Here is a 21,646-nt window from a genome sequence, read left to right on the forward strand (position 1 = left end):
TTTGCAGTGTGTTTTTATTAATAATCTAACTATATTTAAATGCGTAAGTCATTTTTTATTTCATAACTTTTTGTAGAAACAGGTAGCTCAATATTAAGTCAGTTTTGAATTCTGTCACGTAATAGATTCAGAAGAACCTTTTTTTTTTTTTTTTTTTTTTTTTTTTTTATTTATTTGAAGTAATCTACAATCTATACATTTCTTAGTATAATAAGTAGGTTTGATAGGTGAAGTAAGAGTGATGTGAATAATATGATTAGGGAAGATACCCAGTGGTAACACCCTGTGACATGAAGAAGAACCTTTAACACTCAGAAAGACAAATTATTCTACCTACTGAATTTTGTAGATATTCTATGGTACAGACCGTTTATTTAATTTGTTGGCAGGTACACCGGTATGTAATTAAAAACTTAATGATTTTTTTTTTTTACTGTTAATGGAATACATTATAATGGTTTAAAAAATAAAAAAATAAAAAGGACTATAAAGATTAATGTTCGGTAATTTGATATCGTGTAGGTATTGTATTGTAACGTAATTTATCATTGATCATAATATTACATTTATTTGTATTAAAATTAAAAATTGTTTTCCAAATATTATAACTTAATTGAATAACTACATGAATAACTTTGCATTATATACGCAGTATATAATAATATCTTACAAAAATAGTTATACTTATCGTTAGGTATATTATCTAAATTTGTTATTAAATCGAACGAATTTAATATTGCAATTACGCCACATTTTATATTTATAGCTGGTATTTACACTAGTATAATTGACATTGTTACAAAAATTTTTTTATGTTTATACACCATAGTATATGTATACATATTATATCAAATTGGTTATTTGTATTTGGTTGATATAGGTAGTAATATAAATACAATTTAGGTTTCGTTCGAAAATAATAATAATTTCAGCCTTGGCGTGGCTCTTATCGCAATATAATTTCCAGTCATTGTATATAACATGGGGGTGGTCACTGGCATGGTAGCATGATATTTATACATCGGGGTGGGGTAGACGATCGTCCGGTGGCGGCGCGCCGACAGCGAGCGTTTTCCAACGAGTCGCCCGCCAAACGTTAGCCTATACGCGCCGTGATCCTAAACGATGCTGACGAGACGACCATGAGCTTATTACGCGGTAACCGCTGTAGAAAAACGTTTTGCTTAACGAATAATAAAATGGCTAATCTGACTTAAACGTTGGATTCGTTCACTCGAGCAAACTACCGAAGGTAAGTGTTATCTTCCAGAATGTTATTTCATAGTTGGTTTCCGAAAATTTGGGACTATATTGGTGTATTGTAGAACATAAATTTATTTAAAAACATTTCAATTCTTAATAGTATTTAAAAACATATTTTAAGACGTAAATTTTTTTTGTAAGATTGACAAGTGAAAAATTATAGCAAAACATTAACAAACAAAATTTTTATGTAATCTCCTTATTTTAAATTTATTTATAGGTATAAATAATTTAAAGTTAAAATTGAAGTATTAAAATGTATTTTGAACGTGTCGGGGTTGATTTTTATATCTATTTATTATTATTCATTTTCATAGATTTTTATATTTAGTTAATTTTAAGGTATAATACATTTAAATTTTGAAATTTATACATCGTTTGGTGTTATGTATTTATTTACAGTATGTTGAATATTGTTTGTATGTATGAAAGTGCAATTATAAAACTGAATTTTAATTTTAGAATTTTTAACCATTTCTTTATTCCTGGTGAAAAAAAAATGTAAAATGATTGTAAATCATAGCACTGGTATAAGCAATGACATCTGGTTATTGTAAGGAAATAAAAATACAGATCACAATAAAAAAAAAGATTAAAAATACAATTTAAAAACAGTTGGATTCAATAAACGAATAATAAAATATATATAACAACATTACACACACATATAAAATACTATGAGTTTTTATATTAATTTTTTTTAATTTTTGTACGAACTCGGAACTTTATATTTCTTATTGCAATAAAACGTAAACTTTACGGTTTGTTATTTTATTTTAATTTGGCAGTAATTCATTAGGGCTGGAATGACACCGTGATCAATAATACACCTAGTATTGTTTACATTCAATGAGAAAGGCCGTAGGCGATGTCCGGTCTGTGAATTAATATAACGCTGCGTCAATATAACCAAGATTTTCACAGTTGGAAAAAACAGACAATACACTTCGTTTGATGGTTTTACCACAGTCGCTTAATATTAAATAGTGAAAAAAAAGTGAGTCCCGCCTCTAGTCAAAGTCTATTGATCAGGTAATTGTAGGTCAAAAATTGAAATTGGATTTGGGGACAGCAGTTCATTTCGATGTCTAATCGACTAATCCTGCGGTGTATATTACGCGCTTTGGAAGAGGTACCGGTAGAACGGAATGCAGCAGATGCTACATCGAGATAGCTGTATATACATGTATTAATAATTCACCAGGGATTCTTTCGAGTATTAATTACTACTTCCTCTCTTCGCCACTTTGTGATTGTAATTTGCGTACATCAAGTGAATGTCGAAGCTCCGAAGGGTAATTTTTATTATTTTTTAATCGATTCTTATAATATAGTTCGACTGATCAGTGTACCTATGTAATTATTTTTCTGATACGCCACCTGTATACGATAATCGAATGATTTTCCGTTCTAGCTTTGTCCACTATACAAGTAAGACTTAAAAACAAATACCTAACTGATCCGTCTTTTCTTTTTGTTCCAATTAGGTACATATAAGTCTGTTGATAAATTCGGTCATCCAATGCCGGATTTTAAATTTCTGATTATTTATGTAAGAGTATGTTAGGTAGTAATTTTGTACTGTTATTGCCACAGTAAGTTTTACTAAATCGTCATTACGACTTGTATTTTATTGGTATCCACTACATATTTTTATTTCGCGTTTTTAGTATTGCGGTTTACATCTCACCATTCGGCCAAAAATCCAACATCACGATTTTTATAGTTTTGGTTTTATGCCATTTTTTAGCAAATTCGTTTTTTAAGTAGGCATAATAAAAATATTAAAATTGATTTTAATAATAAGTGCTTAAAATATAATATTTTCAAGTTTTAAGTTGATGAATTTCAATTTAATATATTATTATAACTAAAATATATTAAGTTGAAATTTACTCTATTCAATTTTAGTATATTATAATTGTCTTTCGTAAGTGATGCGAATGATTTGACGTCTAAACACTTCTATATATATTATATATTATTATACCATTATATCACACGTCTAGTACATATCACGCACTAGTGGTACGTTATTGTATGGCTACTGCCTAGTCAGATTAACAATAGGTGTCTGTCTATACAGTACAGTGTCTGTATTTTTTCAACCGAAATAATTTCTTTTTAATTTTACTTTACGTACCAATTATGAACTATAGAGGTTATTATTTGAGTACATAAATAATAAATATATATGATTAATGCTTCTTATTAAAAAAACTAATTTAAATAAAAATATATAATAAGCGAATTAATGAAATTTAATTTCAATAACCAACTACCTATTGGATATTTGGATGACGCACTGTCGTTACTAATTCGTACTAAATCATTCAGAATTTATTTTGATTGGGTGATTGGGTGAAGGGTCCCCTCAAGACACATTATATATATAATGGTCATTTTCGATTCACTTCTGAATTGAACACTAAAAATTTGAGGGATTAAGGTTGTTAGAAATATTATTGATTTAGTTAAATATGTCTACAAGCTATGAGTACCTTATTGTTATAATTGCGTTTTATTTGTATGACAATAGTTTCCACCCTATTTATTTATAAGTATATTTTAAAACGTTTTATTGTCTCCGTATTATACACTTTTTAACTATTCTTGTCGCTATTATAACATATATTTCATTCGGTTTAATTTGTATACATTTTATTTTGTTTGCAAACATGATAATTCGATGGTGTACAATACACTGCCATATTTATTTTGTATTTTCAGGGTTACATTTTTATGTTTTCTCAAGTTATTAGAGCCAAAAGGTTAATGTTATAGCTACTTATGAACCGTGTGGTAGAAGTTAATTTATGGTTTATTATTTCTTTTTTAAATATATCGTTCACTACACTACGAAAAAATATTAAAATAGATATTTTTTTTTCATAAACCATAGTGATGTATTTATACAAATATATATCTATATAAACTCGTACTTTTTATAAGTGCTTTTATTTATAATATTTTAACACCAATTGATATTTGATACTAAGTAACTTGTTGTTAAGTATGGTTGATTAGCGTTGAAGATTTATAGGTATATTAATGTTTAATGTTTAGTCGAAGGTGAGATAGCTATTTTACAGCATAAGTGTTATAAATACTCAATACTTTGAAAATTGAAAAAAATTGATTATATCAAATTTAAGAACATTATAGGCGCAAAGTAGTTGTAGCTGTAAGTATGCCTAGTGTATTAGTATAGTTACATTATATTATAGTATATCAAATAAACAATACTGTTAATTAACAAACGTTTTATAAATAAAATAGGTAAATATAGAATTTACATATTTACGTAGGTATGTACCTACCTGCGCAGTAGACAAATTTATATTTAACAGTATTTGCACATGCATAGCTAAACAAAACAAAAACTCATTTTATCAAATACAATTTTTATAAAATAGAAAAATCATATTATATAATATTTATATTTCATTAAAATAATTATCTCTGCTGAAATACTATTTCGAAAAAGTGTATTTTTTTAACAATAAAATTAATTTTAAGTTTTTATTAAGTGATTTAAAATCTAATTATAAAATAAAATAGTCATTATAATTTTTGTTTTAAATTATTATACTCAACTCTTAAACAAATAATATAAATACAGAAAAGAGACAGAGGATTTAAACAGTAACCAGTGGATTGTTGCAATTTGGTAAAAAAAGAACTATAATTAAACCAGCAGGAAGAAAAATATAATTAATCTATAGACTATAGTTTTACTATTTTACACGGTAAGACAATAAAGAATGCCAAACATTAAATGAGTTCATTTTTCGCGTGATGGCTTTTTAAGTATATTATGTCATGTTCTACTTCAAAAAGTCTCTGTGGATAAAAAGTTTTGTTAAAATGTTATCATGACACATACTTATTATTGAAATAAGTTTCATGATATATTTTATACTCTTTTGTTTCATAAATATGCAATGTTTAGTATATAATATGTCTATGTGACTATGTACATTGTATATATAATTGTATAATATATACTATTATGTTATATGTCCAGATTGATACGTAAGTTTACCTAAACTTAAATAAATATTCCAAATAGAATTCAAAATTAAAACTACATCGTTATTTTTATGTTTTTTAAATATGAAATATCAGTTTTGCTACTAATCTTGATATCAAAGATCACAGAGTGTTTAATAAAAATTATTAATACAAATATATATAATAAGCTTTGTTTTAAATACAATTAAATTAAATTGATAACGCATCAAATCAATGGTTATACATATTATATTCAGTTTTATATAAATTGTTAGTTAAATAAAAATACTTAGAAGATTGGCTAGAAAGTTTTTTCAATAAATAAGAGGTATTTTCATTTTAACAATTTCTAAGTATACACAATGTATTAACAAAAAAATGTATGGTTATTTACTATTAACTGTAGCTTATTTTATTAATTTGTAATTTGAGATAAATCTTAAATTCCAAAAGGTTAGCAAACCAAACTTTAAAAAAATATCATACAATATTGGAAACATTTTATTTCTAAAATTTCAATTCTTCAGGTTCAACACTTTTTTAAAAACTATAAGATAAATATATATATATAATACTATATTATGTATAAATAACCACACATTTTGTTTAAATGATAATAATATTTATAGAAAAAATTCTATTAACTTCAAACGTACTCACATTTTTTTAGTTTTCCTGAATATATCAATATCTAACATATTATGTCAAATACAATTTTAATTAATTACAGCTACCGGCTGAAGGAAACCACCTCAGCAAGACAAGAGTGATAATCTTTTTTAATTTCGATCAATCTAATAACGTTATTAATCCTTTTCAGACGTTTGATTATTAGCATACGAGAGTAGAATAAATATAGCTCAGCTATTACGCGGATGAACGTCAAATTGAATTTTACATAATTGCAGACTTCCATACTTTGATCTGCGTTGTCATTGTGTTTGTCCCGCGAATGGTTTCTCGTATTATACTCTCCGTTGCAGGGAACGGGATGTAAAAATATCTATAAAAAAAAAAACTCGAATAAATAAGGGCTGCGTATATGCAGACGATGCGTTGCATCCCGCGGCATCGGTTTTGTAATTTCGTGCGCGATAACGCGGTCGCCGACGTCAATGTATTAATAATAATAATAATAATAATAATATAATACGCTGTTCGATTTATATATTATATATTATTATATATAGGTACGACGGAGCTTCGTTTACGCCTCAGTGCTGCACTCTACCACTAACACACACACATTCCACGCGATGTTCGCAATAGGCTTATGAGCTTTCGATGTCGACGGCACGGAATATATTTGGCGCGTAAACCGCGGCGCGTTCACTCATTGTTGTACCGACTTCTCTCCCCCCTCCCAATTCGTTATGACCACGGTATCGTCCAAGGAGCTCTTGTATTGACCACTATGCCCGGCGCGGGGAATTCGGACCGAAAACGGTCGACCGATCAAAGAAACTGTCACCATGCACTGCCAAGTCGTTCGGTTGTCGGTTGTCGGTTGTCGGGGGGCCTTTCGGATATTTGGTTGACATCGCTCGAGAAACTGAACACAGTGAATGTGTACCTCGTTTTCAGTGCTATACATTTTTTTCGTGTTTATAGTGAGTTGTTAATTTTCTATCAACAAGGCAACACGAGGTAATAGCATTCGTTCGCGGGTAAGCCTTTGAAAGTCGAAATCGTTAATATAATATAAATACCTATACGTTCTATGATATTATAGTAAAATAATCATACAATATCGGAAACATTACTATAAGACTATGAATTATGATAATATAATAAGTAGTACGCTGTTGTACGCCTATCGGTTTTCCGAAGATTTACGTAGGTACTAAGTATATTATATTGCATAGATAAACCTTTATCGGATATTGGTATGTGGAGTCTTGAATACTGGACAATATAGTGTGTAAAACTTAAAATATGTGTTTTTAAATTAAAATCTTATGTTATCAATTAAAATTTATTTTAACTTTTTTGTATTACACATGCATTTAATTTGGTTTAAATTTAGTTAGATATCTATAATGTCGTACGGAAGCGTTGACTTTTTATGTTTAGCTCTTTATAAGCAGTTAGCTAGGTCTTTTCTTACTTACTACTATACTAAATAAATTCTGGTGTATTACTTAATACTTAAATACAACTGTATAGGTACCAAATATTATAACACAACAGCTGCAACTTATGAAAATAATGTGCCTACGTGTTTTATAGATTATAAATAGAAAATATTATTTTATGTTACCCAAGTGTGGTAAAATTATTTATCGAATAGGTAGTAATTAATAATTGTTGAGAATTATAATGGTTTAACTAGATGTAGGTTTTTAGTGGTTATAACTTATTTTATAGTTATTATAGAAGGATCTAATTATTTATTAATTTTGTATTTAGTATAACAGTGTAGGTAGGTACCTATAATATAACTCTTATGTATTCCTGGAAACTTTTGATTTTATTAAATATAGCATTATTTCACAGTTTAAAATGTTTTACTTCCTTCAATGTTTACCAAAGTAAAGTAAATATTGGATTTTCAACCATTATTTTTAATATTAAGATATTTATGATAGTTAATGATATTTTAATATGCTGTACATTAGTACATAGTTAAACGGATACAGTAATTTACAAGAACCTGATATAAAAATGAATTCTTAGATTCATGATTAAATAGAAAAAATACAAATTCCATGTTATCTTACTTAGTAGGTGATTTACATTGGGTTAATATTTATAATAGGTGAATAAATAATTTAATTTAATTTTAATAGGAATTCAGGACCAAGACACATTTAAAATGTTTGCGTAATATAAATATAAATGTTTGATAATAATATTTAATTTCATACATGTTTAATAATTAAATAGAAAAACACATTTAACAAAGAAAATTAAACACATTTTTTTTTTTTTATTAAGAAACCATTTTCCTCATCAGGGCACTGTAATTTTCAATTAGTTGTTAGTTGTTACACGATCTGTGTATAATGACAAAACTAATAAAATAAAGCTTTTTTTACGAAGTAACAATATTTGTTACAAACTTACAACAGACAATTAAAATATATACCCAAATATACCCGCATAAAAATTACACCCAATGCGATTTCCCCAAGAATTTTCTTAATACGTCGTTTTCCCATGTATTTATGTATGGTATTTATAAACTTACACAAGATGACTTTTTAAGCAGGTGCCATCAATTTGTTTGCTTAAATTATACATTTATTCAAAATGTCAGTTTTTGAGTTTTTAAGTAGACACCACTTTTAATATTTTTTTGTATTTAAGGACTTAACATTTATGCAATTACATTACATTAAAGGTTCATTTGATTTTTGTTACATTACAATAAAATCTAAATAACTATATCTTAATATAGGCGCTCTAGTACGAGAAATCTGTGAAAATATTATTATACCTACATGTGACTGATTGATATTTGAGTGTTGAGTCTCACTTTGACCTGCCGTCCTATGAAAATAAATAAGGTGACGCGTTTCGTCGGATCTGCAAATGCATGTGAAACAGTGATTTTTTTTCGTTGTCAGTCAGAGTTAATGGAAAACGTGGCCACCCGATGTTCAAAGATTTTCAAGCAAACCGTTTTCGCGTAACCGTTTGTGACTGCGTAAAGTGTTGTGCAATCTGAAAGTCCTAGAAAAATGCTGTCGATTTCGTCTTTTTCGCCACGTCTGTTTATGTTCTGTTCAATTCTCATCGATACGGCACCGCATGTCCGTTTCCAGCGGACTACCAGCCGAGATCGTCGTGATGAGGTTACACCTTAGTACCTTACACACACATCATCATGTTGTAGGGCCATACAGTTATTTTTACGCTTCTACGTTTGTTATGGATGTTGTTTAGAATTTATGGTATTTGCATAAAATAATATGTAAATACCTATAGATAACTGTGTAAAATTCAAGTTGAACCTTAGTAAAATATTCGTTTCAATTTCTACGAGAAAAATACGAAAAATTTAAGTAAAAAGTCACATTTATGTTAAGATTAAAGTTCTGAAACTTTTTCTCAAATATAATGCTATTTAGGTATTACCATTTACCACATTCAAATGTGTAATAACATATATACTATTATCCGGTTTTAGGTTATACCTTCGTGGCTATGTAAAACAATAATATAATACTGCCTAAATAGGAATGGCTAACCTTATAACTTTTTTAAAATCAAATAGGTACTAGTAAAATATATTGTGTGTTGGTACACATTTATAATTTGTATTAAATATATTCTATTATCCAATATAAAAAAAAAAAATGTTCACATTTATGAAATCGATTACTCATATCATTGTTTTTTTTTTTTTTTAGATCAGTGGGGTTGGTATAAGTATCAGTATATAAGGCATTATATTAAAAGTGTAAACAATATGTATTGAGAATTTATGAATGCTTCTAATTAAAAAAAAAATAATGCCAAGAAGAATAAAAGTGGGAAACACCTCCTTGTGAGATGAATTCAATGCTTTCATTGTTACTATTTCTTTGGTATAGTTTTAAAGGTTCGACGAATTTTTAATGGATATCTGAAAGCATTTCAAACGATTTAAAAAAAACTTTTTTAGTAGATGGTTGTTTGGAAATTTCTTTGCAATAATGTGGGTAATTGAGAATGAAAAAAAAATCTAAATTAAACAAAAACATTTATTGTTATTTTGTTTAATGTTTAGATTCACCCTGCTATTTTAATATTTCCATTCTCTAATAGAAAAAAACTTTAAAAGGTACCGCAACATACATTACATACATAAATACATTGCTTACATACATTTTTAGTCAGTGAGTCTTATAATATAATTAATTTATGTATAACTCAAATGTATAATATTTTTATTAGAAAATACAATAATAATGCATATTGTACGTAATTTTCTGTTTTTCTTCGTAAAAATAGTATATTTTTTCATTTATAAAAGGAAACAAATTGTGAATATATAATACCGACAATAGAGATCAATTCGTAATAACTACTATAACAATGACAGTGTAACTATTTTAAATGTATTTATGTTAAATAATAAATATTACTATAAATAGCTACTATAAACTAGACAATACTAATACTATTTGAATGTTTAAATAACAAGTCTTCAAGTCTATACAGTTTTTAAACAATATATGTTACTATGAGTAGTCTATGACACAAGGAATAGTAATATTTTTATCAATAATTTAAAATATAAAAAAAAATTATCAACAATGTTAATGTTAAAATTGCAATAGTAAAATTATATTCTGATCAAAACTAAAACATAATGTAGACAAATTTATTAGCAATATATCTGATTTGTATCCTCAAGTAGTTATCAATAATCAGTTTTTACAGATGATAATCTGTAATCTATTTCTAAAATAGACTGATATAAAGAAAAAATGTTACCGTGTCAGTTTTAACATGGTATTCGCCATTCGGGTCAGAATAATTAATGATGCATGACGTGCATTACAAACACCGTCATTTTATTGATCTCCATAACGTCTTATAAATGCAAAAAGTGTCATCCATATGATATTGCTGTTGTACCATAAAGTTTATGGCATATAAACCATCGATTAATGACCTACATGGTAAAATATTTTCCCTCCATTTTTAAATGAACTTAATAGGTGTACCTACTCTTAATACTTAAATATTCTAAACTTTAGTCTCTAAATACCGTTTGAAAAACGTGTATACTAATTTATTTATTAAAAACTTTAGTTTCTAAAAACCGTTTAAAACCGTGTATACTCATTTATTTATTTAACTTATAATGTAGGTAGGTATACCTAGTTAAGATTAAAGTTACTCTAATCTCAAAACAAAAATTATATTCCAAGTTGTTTAAATTACGTTTTATAATTTTAAGATCGTGAACTACCTATGTATTTTGATTTTCAGACAATTTGGGACCACTAAGTTTCACTTATTTAAAATACGAGTACACAATGATATAAATATAATGAAATAGTGAAATAAATTTTTTTTTTTTTTAATAATTTTATTGAGTAATATTTTACTGAGTGAAATAAAATAGTTTTGTTTAGTTAAAAATGTTAACACAAAATATATTTTAATTATTAATATATTTTTTATTAATTTCTTTCGTCATTTAAAATCAGAGGGATATACATTCGATTTAAGACATTATAATTCTAAATATTAATTGTATTTTGCATATTTTAGACTAAAGTGCATATAAATCAATAAATACATTTTATAATGTATTATACATTTTATAAAATTTTAGCCTTTTATATCAATGCCATACAGCTTATCTATTTTTTTTTTTAAGGTTTTGAGCGGATCTATGAATATATTAATTTTGAAATGATGTGTTTTTTTTATAATTGTTTTTATTACCTTTTAGGACAGTAAAAATGTTTTAATTTTCAACAGCATCTTTTCTGGCAGGAAAGTGGTTCTAGTTTGTACTTTGGGGGACTAAGTAAAAAATGTCCAATAATTTTCAAAAGCGTTAGGAAAAACAAAAAAAAATTGATTTTGTTTTTATTGTAACTCTAAAAAGATTCTCATAAATAGTTCATACGGTAACCAAAAAATGTAAAAATATATAAACGCAGTTATTTTTTACAGACATTTTATAATCAAATTGGGATGAAATTACATACACACAATGACATTTTCAAATGTATTTTTTTTTTGGAAAAAATGAATTTAATCTAGTATTGTAGATACTAATGCCTAATTAATTATTTTAAACACAATAATATCATAAAATATACCTATTTAGTCATATTATAGACTGACGGACCAGAACGGACTAGACTTCCCTCAGAGTCGTTTTTGTGTACAGTGATCATATATCATTGAATTCAAATGTAACACCATCCATTACAGTGACCCACTTGTAATTTACTGTACAGCAGAGCGATACCAACTTACCCACATTTTTTAAATTTAAATTTGAGTAAATCAATTTTTATTATTTTACGTACCAATATCATTTATCCGTACCTTCTAAGCAAAAATAAATTTTAGAATTTGTTTTATTATGAATAATTAACATAACTTTGCATTAAATTGTTGTTTATTATTGTTATTTGTATGTGTTACAAAAGTATAACATATTAAAGTTGCGTCCAGTAGAACCAATTTTTGAATTGTTAGATTTAAAATTAGAGTGGAGCGAATTAATCTATAGTGCACTTTAAAGATGAGAATATTATTTACGGAATGTCGTAGGTTTTATTGATATTTTAATTTTGAAGTGTGTTATGAGTATTTTAAAACTAATATTTTACATTGTTATAACTCACTATAAAATTAAAATATTAATAAAAGCCTAAGAGATGCCCTAGATAGTATTCTTACTTTTAAGTTTGCATCAAAATCAATTAGGTCATTTCACTCTTTTATTAAAGCTACCAACAAAAAATTAGTTCTGTTGAATGATGCAGAAAAATGTATGTGAGTAAGACGGATACAATACACATGCGGGTATGGAGTCCTCTTAATCTGTCGAGTTTTATTTACTTTTTTTACAAGATAATAAATAATGAATGTTTTACTCCAATATTTTTACTTTTTAGATCCATTTTTACCACAACTACTCACCTTATGTCTATTTAATGCACCTCAAAAAGGTAATATTTTATCGTATTTGGTCAGTGTTTGCTTTCTTAATTTTCGCATTATTTGTTACGATCGTTATTGTCTTGACATATTAACACTGTATACTTAGCTAAATGTTTGAGCATTTTTGGGTTATAAAGCTACTTCTCTTCATTTTGTGACTTTAAAATAGGTACCTACGATCTACCTGAATATAAATTTGTATTTAATAAAAAGTATAAATAATTTATTTGAATAGTGCATTTTGTTTACGAATAAAAACTAAATTTCTTAAAACTAATAAATTACGTATATCGTCTATTGATTATAAAGAAAAAAATACCTAAGGTCAATATAAAATAAATTATACAGCATTGTTTGACTGGAAAATTGAATTTTGAATTTTCAAATTTTTAATTTTATGGAGCCATAGGGTATTTAAGAAGCTTAGAAATTTTAAATAAAACTTTATGCATTAGTTATATTATTTTGTATAAGGATTTTATCTTCCATGTAATATGCATAATGCATAATATGTTATATTTTATAGAATAGTTTTAATGGTATTATGTATTATGTAATATCCAACCTAAAATCCTCAAACCATTTAATATATATTTTCAAATTAAAAAATTCAATAAATATTAAAAAATAATATTTCAATAAAAAAATGTTCCGAATGAAATAGGAAAATTTTTGTAAATTGTTTTGTATTGGTTTTATAATGATGAGTATTTTATTGTGTCTGACATCACCTTTAAAGACAGTAAAAAATGGTTCGATTTTAAACTTGGATGGGAGTTTCTGGTAGCAAATTGGATCTAGTTGGGGGGTCAAAATCAAATAATTCACTTTAGGTACTTTTCAAAAAAAATCGGAAAAAAGGAAAACCAGTTTTTGATAAAATAAGTTTTATTATTTTGTTGTACCTAATTAAAAAATAAATAACTACAGAAACATGCATTTCTCATAAAATATTTATGTTAACATTTTCTAGAAAATTTCAATATTTTTGAATTGTAATAGCTAAAGCTTAAAAAATGTAGTATAAAATTCTTCATATTTTGTTATTTTTACGGAAACCTAAAAATCTCAATAGTTTTTTTTTTTATAGTCATATTTGAAGTTAAAATCGTCGATGTAATTGTATGTTTTAATGATAATGGTTCTAGTTATTTTCTGATAACTAAAAAAATATTATTCGTACGGATTTGACGGATTTTGCCACCAAATGTATATTATTATTTAATATAGACATTGCATTTTTTTAAATATTTTGATTAATTTTAAGCTGTTTATACGACAAATCTCTTCACACCGTTCTACAGTAACGATCTTGATCATGTTAAAAACAACTAGAAATATTACATGTAATTATATAATAAAAAGCTATCATATTAAGCATATGCATATTTGACTTATTTTTATCAAAAATTAGGTCAACATATTATCAATATCTACGTTCAGAATCGTTTTTGGTATACAAAGATCTATCATTGAATTCAAGTAACACATACATTATCGTGATGGAAAGTTACACTTGACACCTACTATAAAACAGAATGACTTATAGTCGGTTTTATATTTTTATTATAAGAAAACAATGTACCAACATATTTATGTAATTTTACTTGGTACCTATATAGTAAAATTATTTATACGTGGATATAAAAACATAATTATTATATATTATTGTTTATTTTTAATCAGTCGATATCTCGTAATGAATTTGTAACTTGCTGCTTTATTTTATTTTTCGACTTTTAATCACATACCTAAACTATAATAACAATCTATAGTTGTTTAGTATTATCCTAGAATAATTATTATAAATAATAAATATAATTACAAAAACGAGTTAAGAAAACTCTGAAAGTGTGCTGAATTCACGGTTTCTAAACGTATTTATTTTTTATTTATTAAGTTGAAGCCTTGATAATAGGACCATTGGTTTGTATTATAATATTCTTGAATTACTCAAACAAAATTGTACAATTTAATATCTTTCATGAATAATACAAATACAATAATTTTTTGAATGGAATCTTCGTCGGTCACTCAAACGTATTTTTATGCTGCGCAAAAAACTATAAATCTAAACTATTATATTTAAATATAATTAATTGCTAACTTTTATATTTTGGTACCTACCTATTTTTTAATATTGACTATTTATGAATCTATATAGTACCTAGATGAGTTTACTTTTGATAGAACCGTGGTTGTAAAATCTTAACTCAATTATAATTCTACCTATGTTCCGGTAACTAACGGAAGGACGGACACAATGGGGATATAAGGGGATCTAAACTTATGACTAGAAACCTAAAATGTTGAATCAATTATGTAGTGTAAAGTAAAAAAAAAAAACTTTAAAAATGGTAAATATTTTCTGATGTATAATCTGATCATATTAAAAATATCTTTCTGTGTATAATATTATTGATGAGATAATATTTAAAACGAGGTTACAACGCACATCTATGACATTCAATTTCGATTTCTACAACATGAAATCTAATTTAATGCCCCTATAACTGAATGTATCGTGCAACATTAAATGTCGGTCACTGTGTAAGTGAGAGTAGGTACCTACCTAATTTCCATGTAATTCAATAATACGTAGCACCTGCAGGTTGCTAAATATTGCAATATATATCTATATATAGATACATTTAGAGCCTAGGCTGTTAAAACTACTACATGTTATTATTATTATCGGGCTCTTACTATATTCGTTTTATTAAAATTGTTGTTCTTAAAATATAATTTAATATGACTGTAATAATATAAAATGAATAATCTCTATAAACATGATTTACAATGGTTAAACAAAAATAATAATACAATAAAACAGGATTATTTCTTTGAGACAAATTTATTGCAGAAAATATTAGGCTAATATAGTTTGTTAATTATTGTTATATTAACTACCATACATTTATACTTTTCTAATAAACTTAGATTTGTATTGGCAGTAGAGCAACGTTTCTTCATAGACCAAACTATAGTCCACGCACTTGTCTGTAAATATTGAAATAATTAGTATTAATATCCACTGATGTATTATGGCACGTAGTTAGGAAACTGTCAGCTATTTATTCAAATACTTATACGTTGCCATCTAATCTAAACAATGTTGTTTTTATTCATAGTTTACTGATTACTTACAAAAACTAAAACGAAAGACTAGGGTTCATAAGATACTTTATTGCTCCTACTTGCAAGTTTTTGTAGAACTAATTGGGATAAATTAAAATGGATTTTATACAATTATACAACAAGCTATATTTTTACCTGATATGTTTTCATTTTCAACAAAATAATATTAACAAACCGTTTTAAACGTGGAGTTTTTTTAATAAATAATTAATCGACGGGGAAAAATACATAAAAAGGGATTCCCAACCGAATTGTATGGCAATTTGTGAGTATCCTGCAGAGTTTGATAGAAACAGTCATCGTTTAACTTTCGTATATCGTTTATGTTTTTCAATGTCTTACTGTTCTAAAAATTATAAAATACTGTAAATACTCAAGGATAAATTGAACACACAACATAACAATTTAAAATACATTTATACAAATCAATACAAATTGATTTGTGTTTTTTACGGTGTTACTATAGGCATTAATTACTCTTTAGAAAAATTAAATAAAGACAATGATAGGTTCATACAAATGTTGAAAATAACATGCAATAATTAATCAATGAATATTTTTGACGAAAACTTGATAACAATTTCTGGATGTCAAACATAACCTTAGAATAGTTTTCGATTAATATTTGATTAATCGTTTCATTAAAATTTGAATACACTCTATTTAGGGGTTAACTTAACTCCTATACATCACTGGAATATTAATTAAATATTAGCTGATCATTAAAAAATAAATACCTAAATATCTAGGTATTTATAATAATTTATAATATAATGTACATATTTTCAAATATTCGCCTTTATAGTCACTTAATATGAAAGGTCCATATAGGTATCATATAGTCTATCGGTCCATCGTACATTATAATACCTATAACAGCTGATATATTTCAAATTAAATTAGAAACGCTGTGTAAATATTATCGCATAACTTGATCAATATTGTTCTTATAAATAACTAAAAATATTATATGTCTTACTTAAAAACCTATTGCTTATGATTTTTGTTTTTAAGGGTCTCTCGAAAATTCTATTTTACATAAGTATTTCTCACAAATCACAATAAAAAGTGGATAATAGAAAATAAACAATTTATATTATTGTTATGAATACATTCATACTATAAAATAAACAAATAAATTATCAGGAATAAATATTTAAAAATAAGCAAACTATACTAAACAGAATATTATCGCCACTTGCGAGACAATATTAAATGCTATACACAATACACTATACAGTAATGATTTTTTCCCCATTTCGTTAAATTAAACGTCTTAGACAAGTTACTGGATATTAACGATTTGCACACAATATATTTTATCTTCTAGTGTCTAAATGTTGGATTTCAATGATTTACGATAAACCAATCATTTGTAAAGCGCATTTAGAAACAACAGCAGATAAGTTAGACAGTATATTTCTTAAATAGAATCTTGTCCAAGATGAAATGGGTTGCTGGTTATCATTACTATGTCCTGGTTGTAGAGGAGGGTTTTATAAGATATTTGATAGCCGCCTATTATCCGTCCACCTAGATAGCCGTAATTTCTTAATAGCCGAACCGATTGAAAATCCACAAGAACTAGCTAGAAGAGAAATAAAAACTTTCAGCTCTGCGTATAAGAGGAAAATATCGCGCCTATTGTGTATAGTAATATTAGTGATCAGCATTAGTGCTTTGGTCATTAAATTTGGATCATAAATAAAATAGCAATAACAACTTACTAATGTAATTCATGATAATTATAATAATTATTATTTGTTTCGTTATAAAATTTAAGTAAAAAAAAATAATTATAAATTTCATCTAATCAGTTATATCTCCTATACATTTGCATAATATATTAATATTACATTAATCGTTTAGAGTAAAAAAAAGAACATCATATTATTTGATATAATTTTAAGTCTGTATTAAAATAATTTTTAACATTGTGATTTAAACAGATGTCTCACTATTTTTATCCTCGTGCACGTTAATCTACTACGATTTTACTATAAAACCCTAAATTATATCCTCCTGCATAAACTGATTTTTTTTTTTAAATAGTTAACATTTATAAATCTTGAAAGTATAAATATTATTTTTAAATTATCTATTATATTCATTTTTAATACGTTTATGTTAAGTATAAAATCATGTCGATTAAAATGTAGTTTACATAGGAATTAGTACAGTTATAGGTTATTTAATATTTTAAATACTAAAGAATTATTAACATAGGCGGAAGCACGAGTCGGGTATGCAGCTTCACGCCCTAATCACCTCGAAGGCTGCTTTAATTTAAGTTGAACAAAAATGTAGAGGTTGCATTTTAAATATTGCAATATCAATATGATTTCCACAGAACTACCGGAAAATTGATTTTTGTAAATAAATCACTGCCATCTTGTCATATTGGTGACACTGCCCTAGCATATGATGTGCCCATAGAAGATTGTCTATCAATTAGGTAATAAAAGAAACATCTCTTCTCAGTTCTCATATAGACAGGAACAAAACACAATTTTTTCAAGAAACTAAAGAATCAGAACTAAGAATATCGGCCATTTATCCAATGATAGACGTGATGGTTTATATTATCGATGAGCGATTTAGCCAGGACACTATACAAGCTATAAATGCTGTTGATAATTTACTAAAACTGGATACGCCGCAAACGGACCTATATTGTCTATCGAAAACTTTTCAATTTGATTGTGAAAAACCCAAAATAGAAGTAATGCTATTAAAAAATAATTCTACGATTCCTAACAAAAACTATTTAACTAATAAAAGTAAAATCCATGAATGGTTAATTTGGCTGAAGTCTAATGATCATTATAAATAGGTACTTTAACCAATTTTGTTATGTCATTCAATAGTTTGTAGTGATCCCTATAACAAGCTGTACTTGTGAGAGGTCTTTCTCTAAATTCACTCTAGTTAAATCCAAATTTAAATCTATCATGAAGCAAGATAGATTAAATGCTTTGATGGTATTAACAGCTGAACAGGAAATGGCAGTCAATGTTGATGCTGGTACTGTAATAGACGATTTCAAGATAGTGGTAGATTTTAAGAGACGAATGTCTTTATAATATTTTAAATTTTTGAGTGAATTTTATTTATATGTTAATATTATAAATATATATTTTTACTTTCTTTTATCTGTTATGATATAGGTGATGCAGTTATATCTTTATTACATACTCAAATCTTAATTATTATTAAATAAAAAGTGACCATTTAAAACATTTTAGCGATTTTAGGGATTAGCCCACCTCCCCCTAATGTGGTGGGTCGATTTAGATTCTGCATACGCTGAACAACATTTCTGGCTCCACCTATATGATTATTATACAATTTTATATTAGATAACTGTGAGTTAGGTTAGCTTATTATATTTATGTAGTATTATATTATAGTAGTTTAATATAAATATAGTAGTATATTATATTATACTATATATTATAGTAGTTTAATAGTAAAATTTACTATTAAAAATAAATAAATAAAATATATTATTATTAGATACTAAATAAAAATATATATTTTTCAATATTTACGTTAATTGGCACATCATAATTCGTGTAAATCTTAAATTATAGAATATTTAAATATTATTTATTAATTTGTATATTGTGTTATATTTTTTGTTCAAATATTGAATCTGTTTATTTATTTCTTATGTTAAACAGGCATTATGAAACTCAGTGTCACCTCGTTTCGAGCTCACTCGTCAGCTCAGAAAAAAATATTAAAATATCAAAATCAGCTCAATTACGTCACAACTCATTGTCCCGTTGTTCCAAGTATAAATTCGCAATCCTCATCGGTAAGTTCTCATTCATGTTATCTAAACAATATAATGATTTGCATTCTGATTTTGGCTTAAAATATATGTGTTAAGTTAATTTAGTTTCCGATCATAAATTTGATAATTCTGAGTTGCTAAATTGAAAAAAAAAATATAGGTACTTAGATTATTATAAGCACGCCATGTACTGGTGAATAAATATAGGAGTTTAAATTTTAAAATGTAATGATTGCTAATGGATCGAGGGTAAGTTTAATTACTGTTGATAAAAAGCCAGTGCATAATGGTCCATCAATACAAATATAAAATATAATTTATCAGTCTATAATGATGAACTGTTACTACCAACGCTATATAAATTAAAAACACATTAAACATAACTGTTAATAGCAAAATAGGATCAGTATAAAACGTTTTTGTTTTAATTTTTACCTGTAGTAAGTTTATAACAAAGTCATTGAATTTATTTTTTTTATACTATACCTACATTTATATACCATTGTACGATTTGACTTTGTAGATTAAATTGAAAATTCATTTATTTTTCATATCTTTATAAAGATAGTTTATTTTTTTTCAAATCTTTATAAAGATAATTAAATTATTACGTTAATAATATAATATTGACACTACTATCAACTATCAAGTATGAAGTACGGTAGAATTTTAGGATTACTCGTATAGTCGTAAATTATTTTGATAATTTTTTTATGAGAAATCATAACATTTTTGAATCAGCTTTTTGTTTTTGAACATGATTAGTACAAAATCAACTTAAGTATATTGGTTATGGCTTACCTATACATTTATAATGATATGTATCTAAAAAACTTACAGCATTATAATATACCTAATAGTATGGGTATACTAAGCAATATTGCAACTATTCTTCGGTTTGTGTCCAAAAATTATAATATTTATAAAGAATAACGTAAAAAGTCAATCCCAGAATAATTATCGTTTTAAGCTGATACACACACAAATAGTCACGAGTGGTTGAGGTGAAATTGCAAATGGACATTGTGCTGTCATCTCTGAAAAAAATAATTAAAAATAAAAACAATTAAAGAATTAACTTGGTGAAAGAAATAATAGTTATATCAAGCCATTATAAAATGGTGACGTAGAAGACAAATGTGGTAAACTGTAAACGACTGAGGTACGAACTGACATGACCACGTGATTTTGACCTTTTACTTTTTAATTAAATGTATCTACTTATACATATAAATAATATACTACAAAAGTTCCCTTAAACTGTGAAAAGACACCTGTAAATATTAGATAATGTTTGCATCAATTTAATACTATAAGCTGATTGTAAAGACCAAATTTATTTATTTAAATTAGTTATTAAATATTTTATGATTTATTCAGTTATTTTTTTTTTTATATAATGTATTCGTAACTTGATTAACGTAGACCAAGCAGATTAATAAATGTAATATAAGTTATAAGAATTTTTTTTTAATTTCAAATAGCTAGACTTAGACACTTGTTAATTGTTATGCATAAAATTGTATTAAAAATAAAATTAGTACATTCCTGATTCACTCGGAATTTAAAAATCTTAAAAAAAGATATTGCCGTAAAATTAAAACTAAACGTTGATATAAAAAACACATTGTTATTCTAGATATTTTACACAGGTAATAATCAGTGATGATATATCCATTAGCAGAAGAAGGGGACTTGTCGCCCGGACAAAACCCGGGTTTTTACCATTTTGTCTATAAACTTAAATAAATATTAAAAATCATGAGATTAATGAAAATAAAATGTTCAAATGTCAAAATTTTCAGAAAA

At 26.2% G+C, this 21,646-nt stretch overlaps 1 protein-coding gene across 2 annotated transcripts in view; it reads left to right on the forward strand.

The window, feature by feature from the left end:
• Nucleotides 1-1,010: 1,010 nt before the first annotated feature.
• LOC100160518 (cyclic nucleotide-gated cation channel beta-1-like) overlaps nt 1,011-21,646 on the forward strand; it is a 147,921-nt gene continuing 127,285 nt past the window's right edge. The window contains exons 1-2 of one of the 2 annotated variants that reach the window (XM_029491603.1): nt 1,011-1,252; nt 19,722-19,858. In XM_029491603.1, coding sequence (XP_029347463.1) covers nt 19,727-19,858 — 132 coding nt within the window. In that variant the 5' untranslated portion in view covers nt 1,011-1,252; nt 19,722-19,726. The remainder of the gene's footprint in view (nt 1,253-19,721; nt 19,859-21,646) is intronic. The other variant, XM_029491602.1, reaches the window with a different exon arrangement.

This window comes from Acyrthosiphon pisum, chromosome A3 (assembly GCF_005508785.2).
Source record: "Acyrthosiphon pisum isolate AL4f chromosome A3, pea_aphid_22Mar2018_4r6ur, whole genome shotgun sequence".
Classification (NCBI taxonomy): Eukaryota; Metazoa; Arthropoda; class Insecta; order Hemiptera; family Aphididae; genus Acyrthosiphon; species Acyrthosiphon pisum.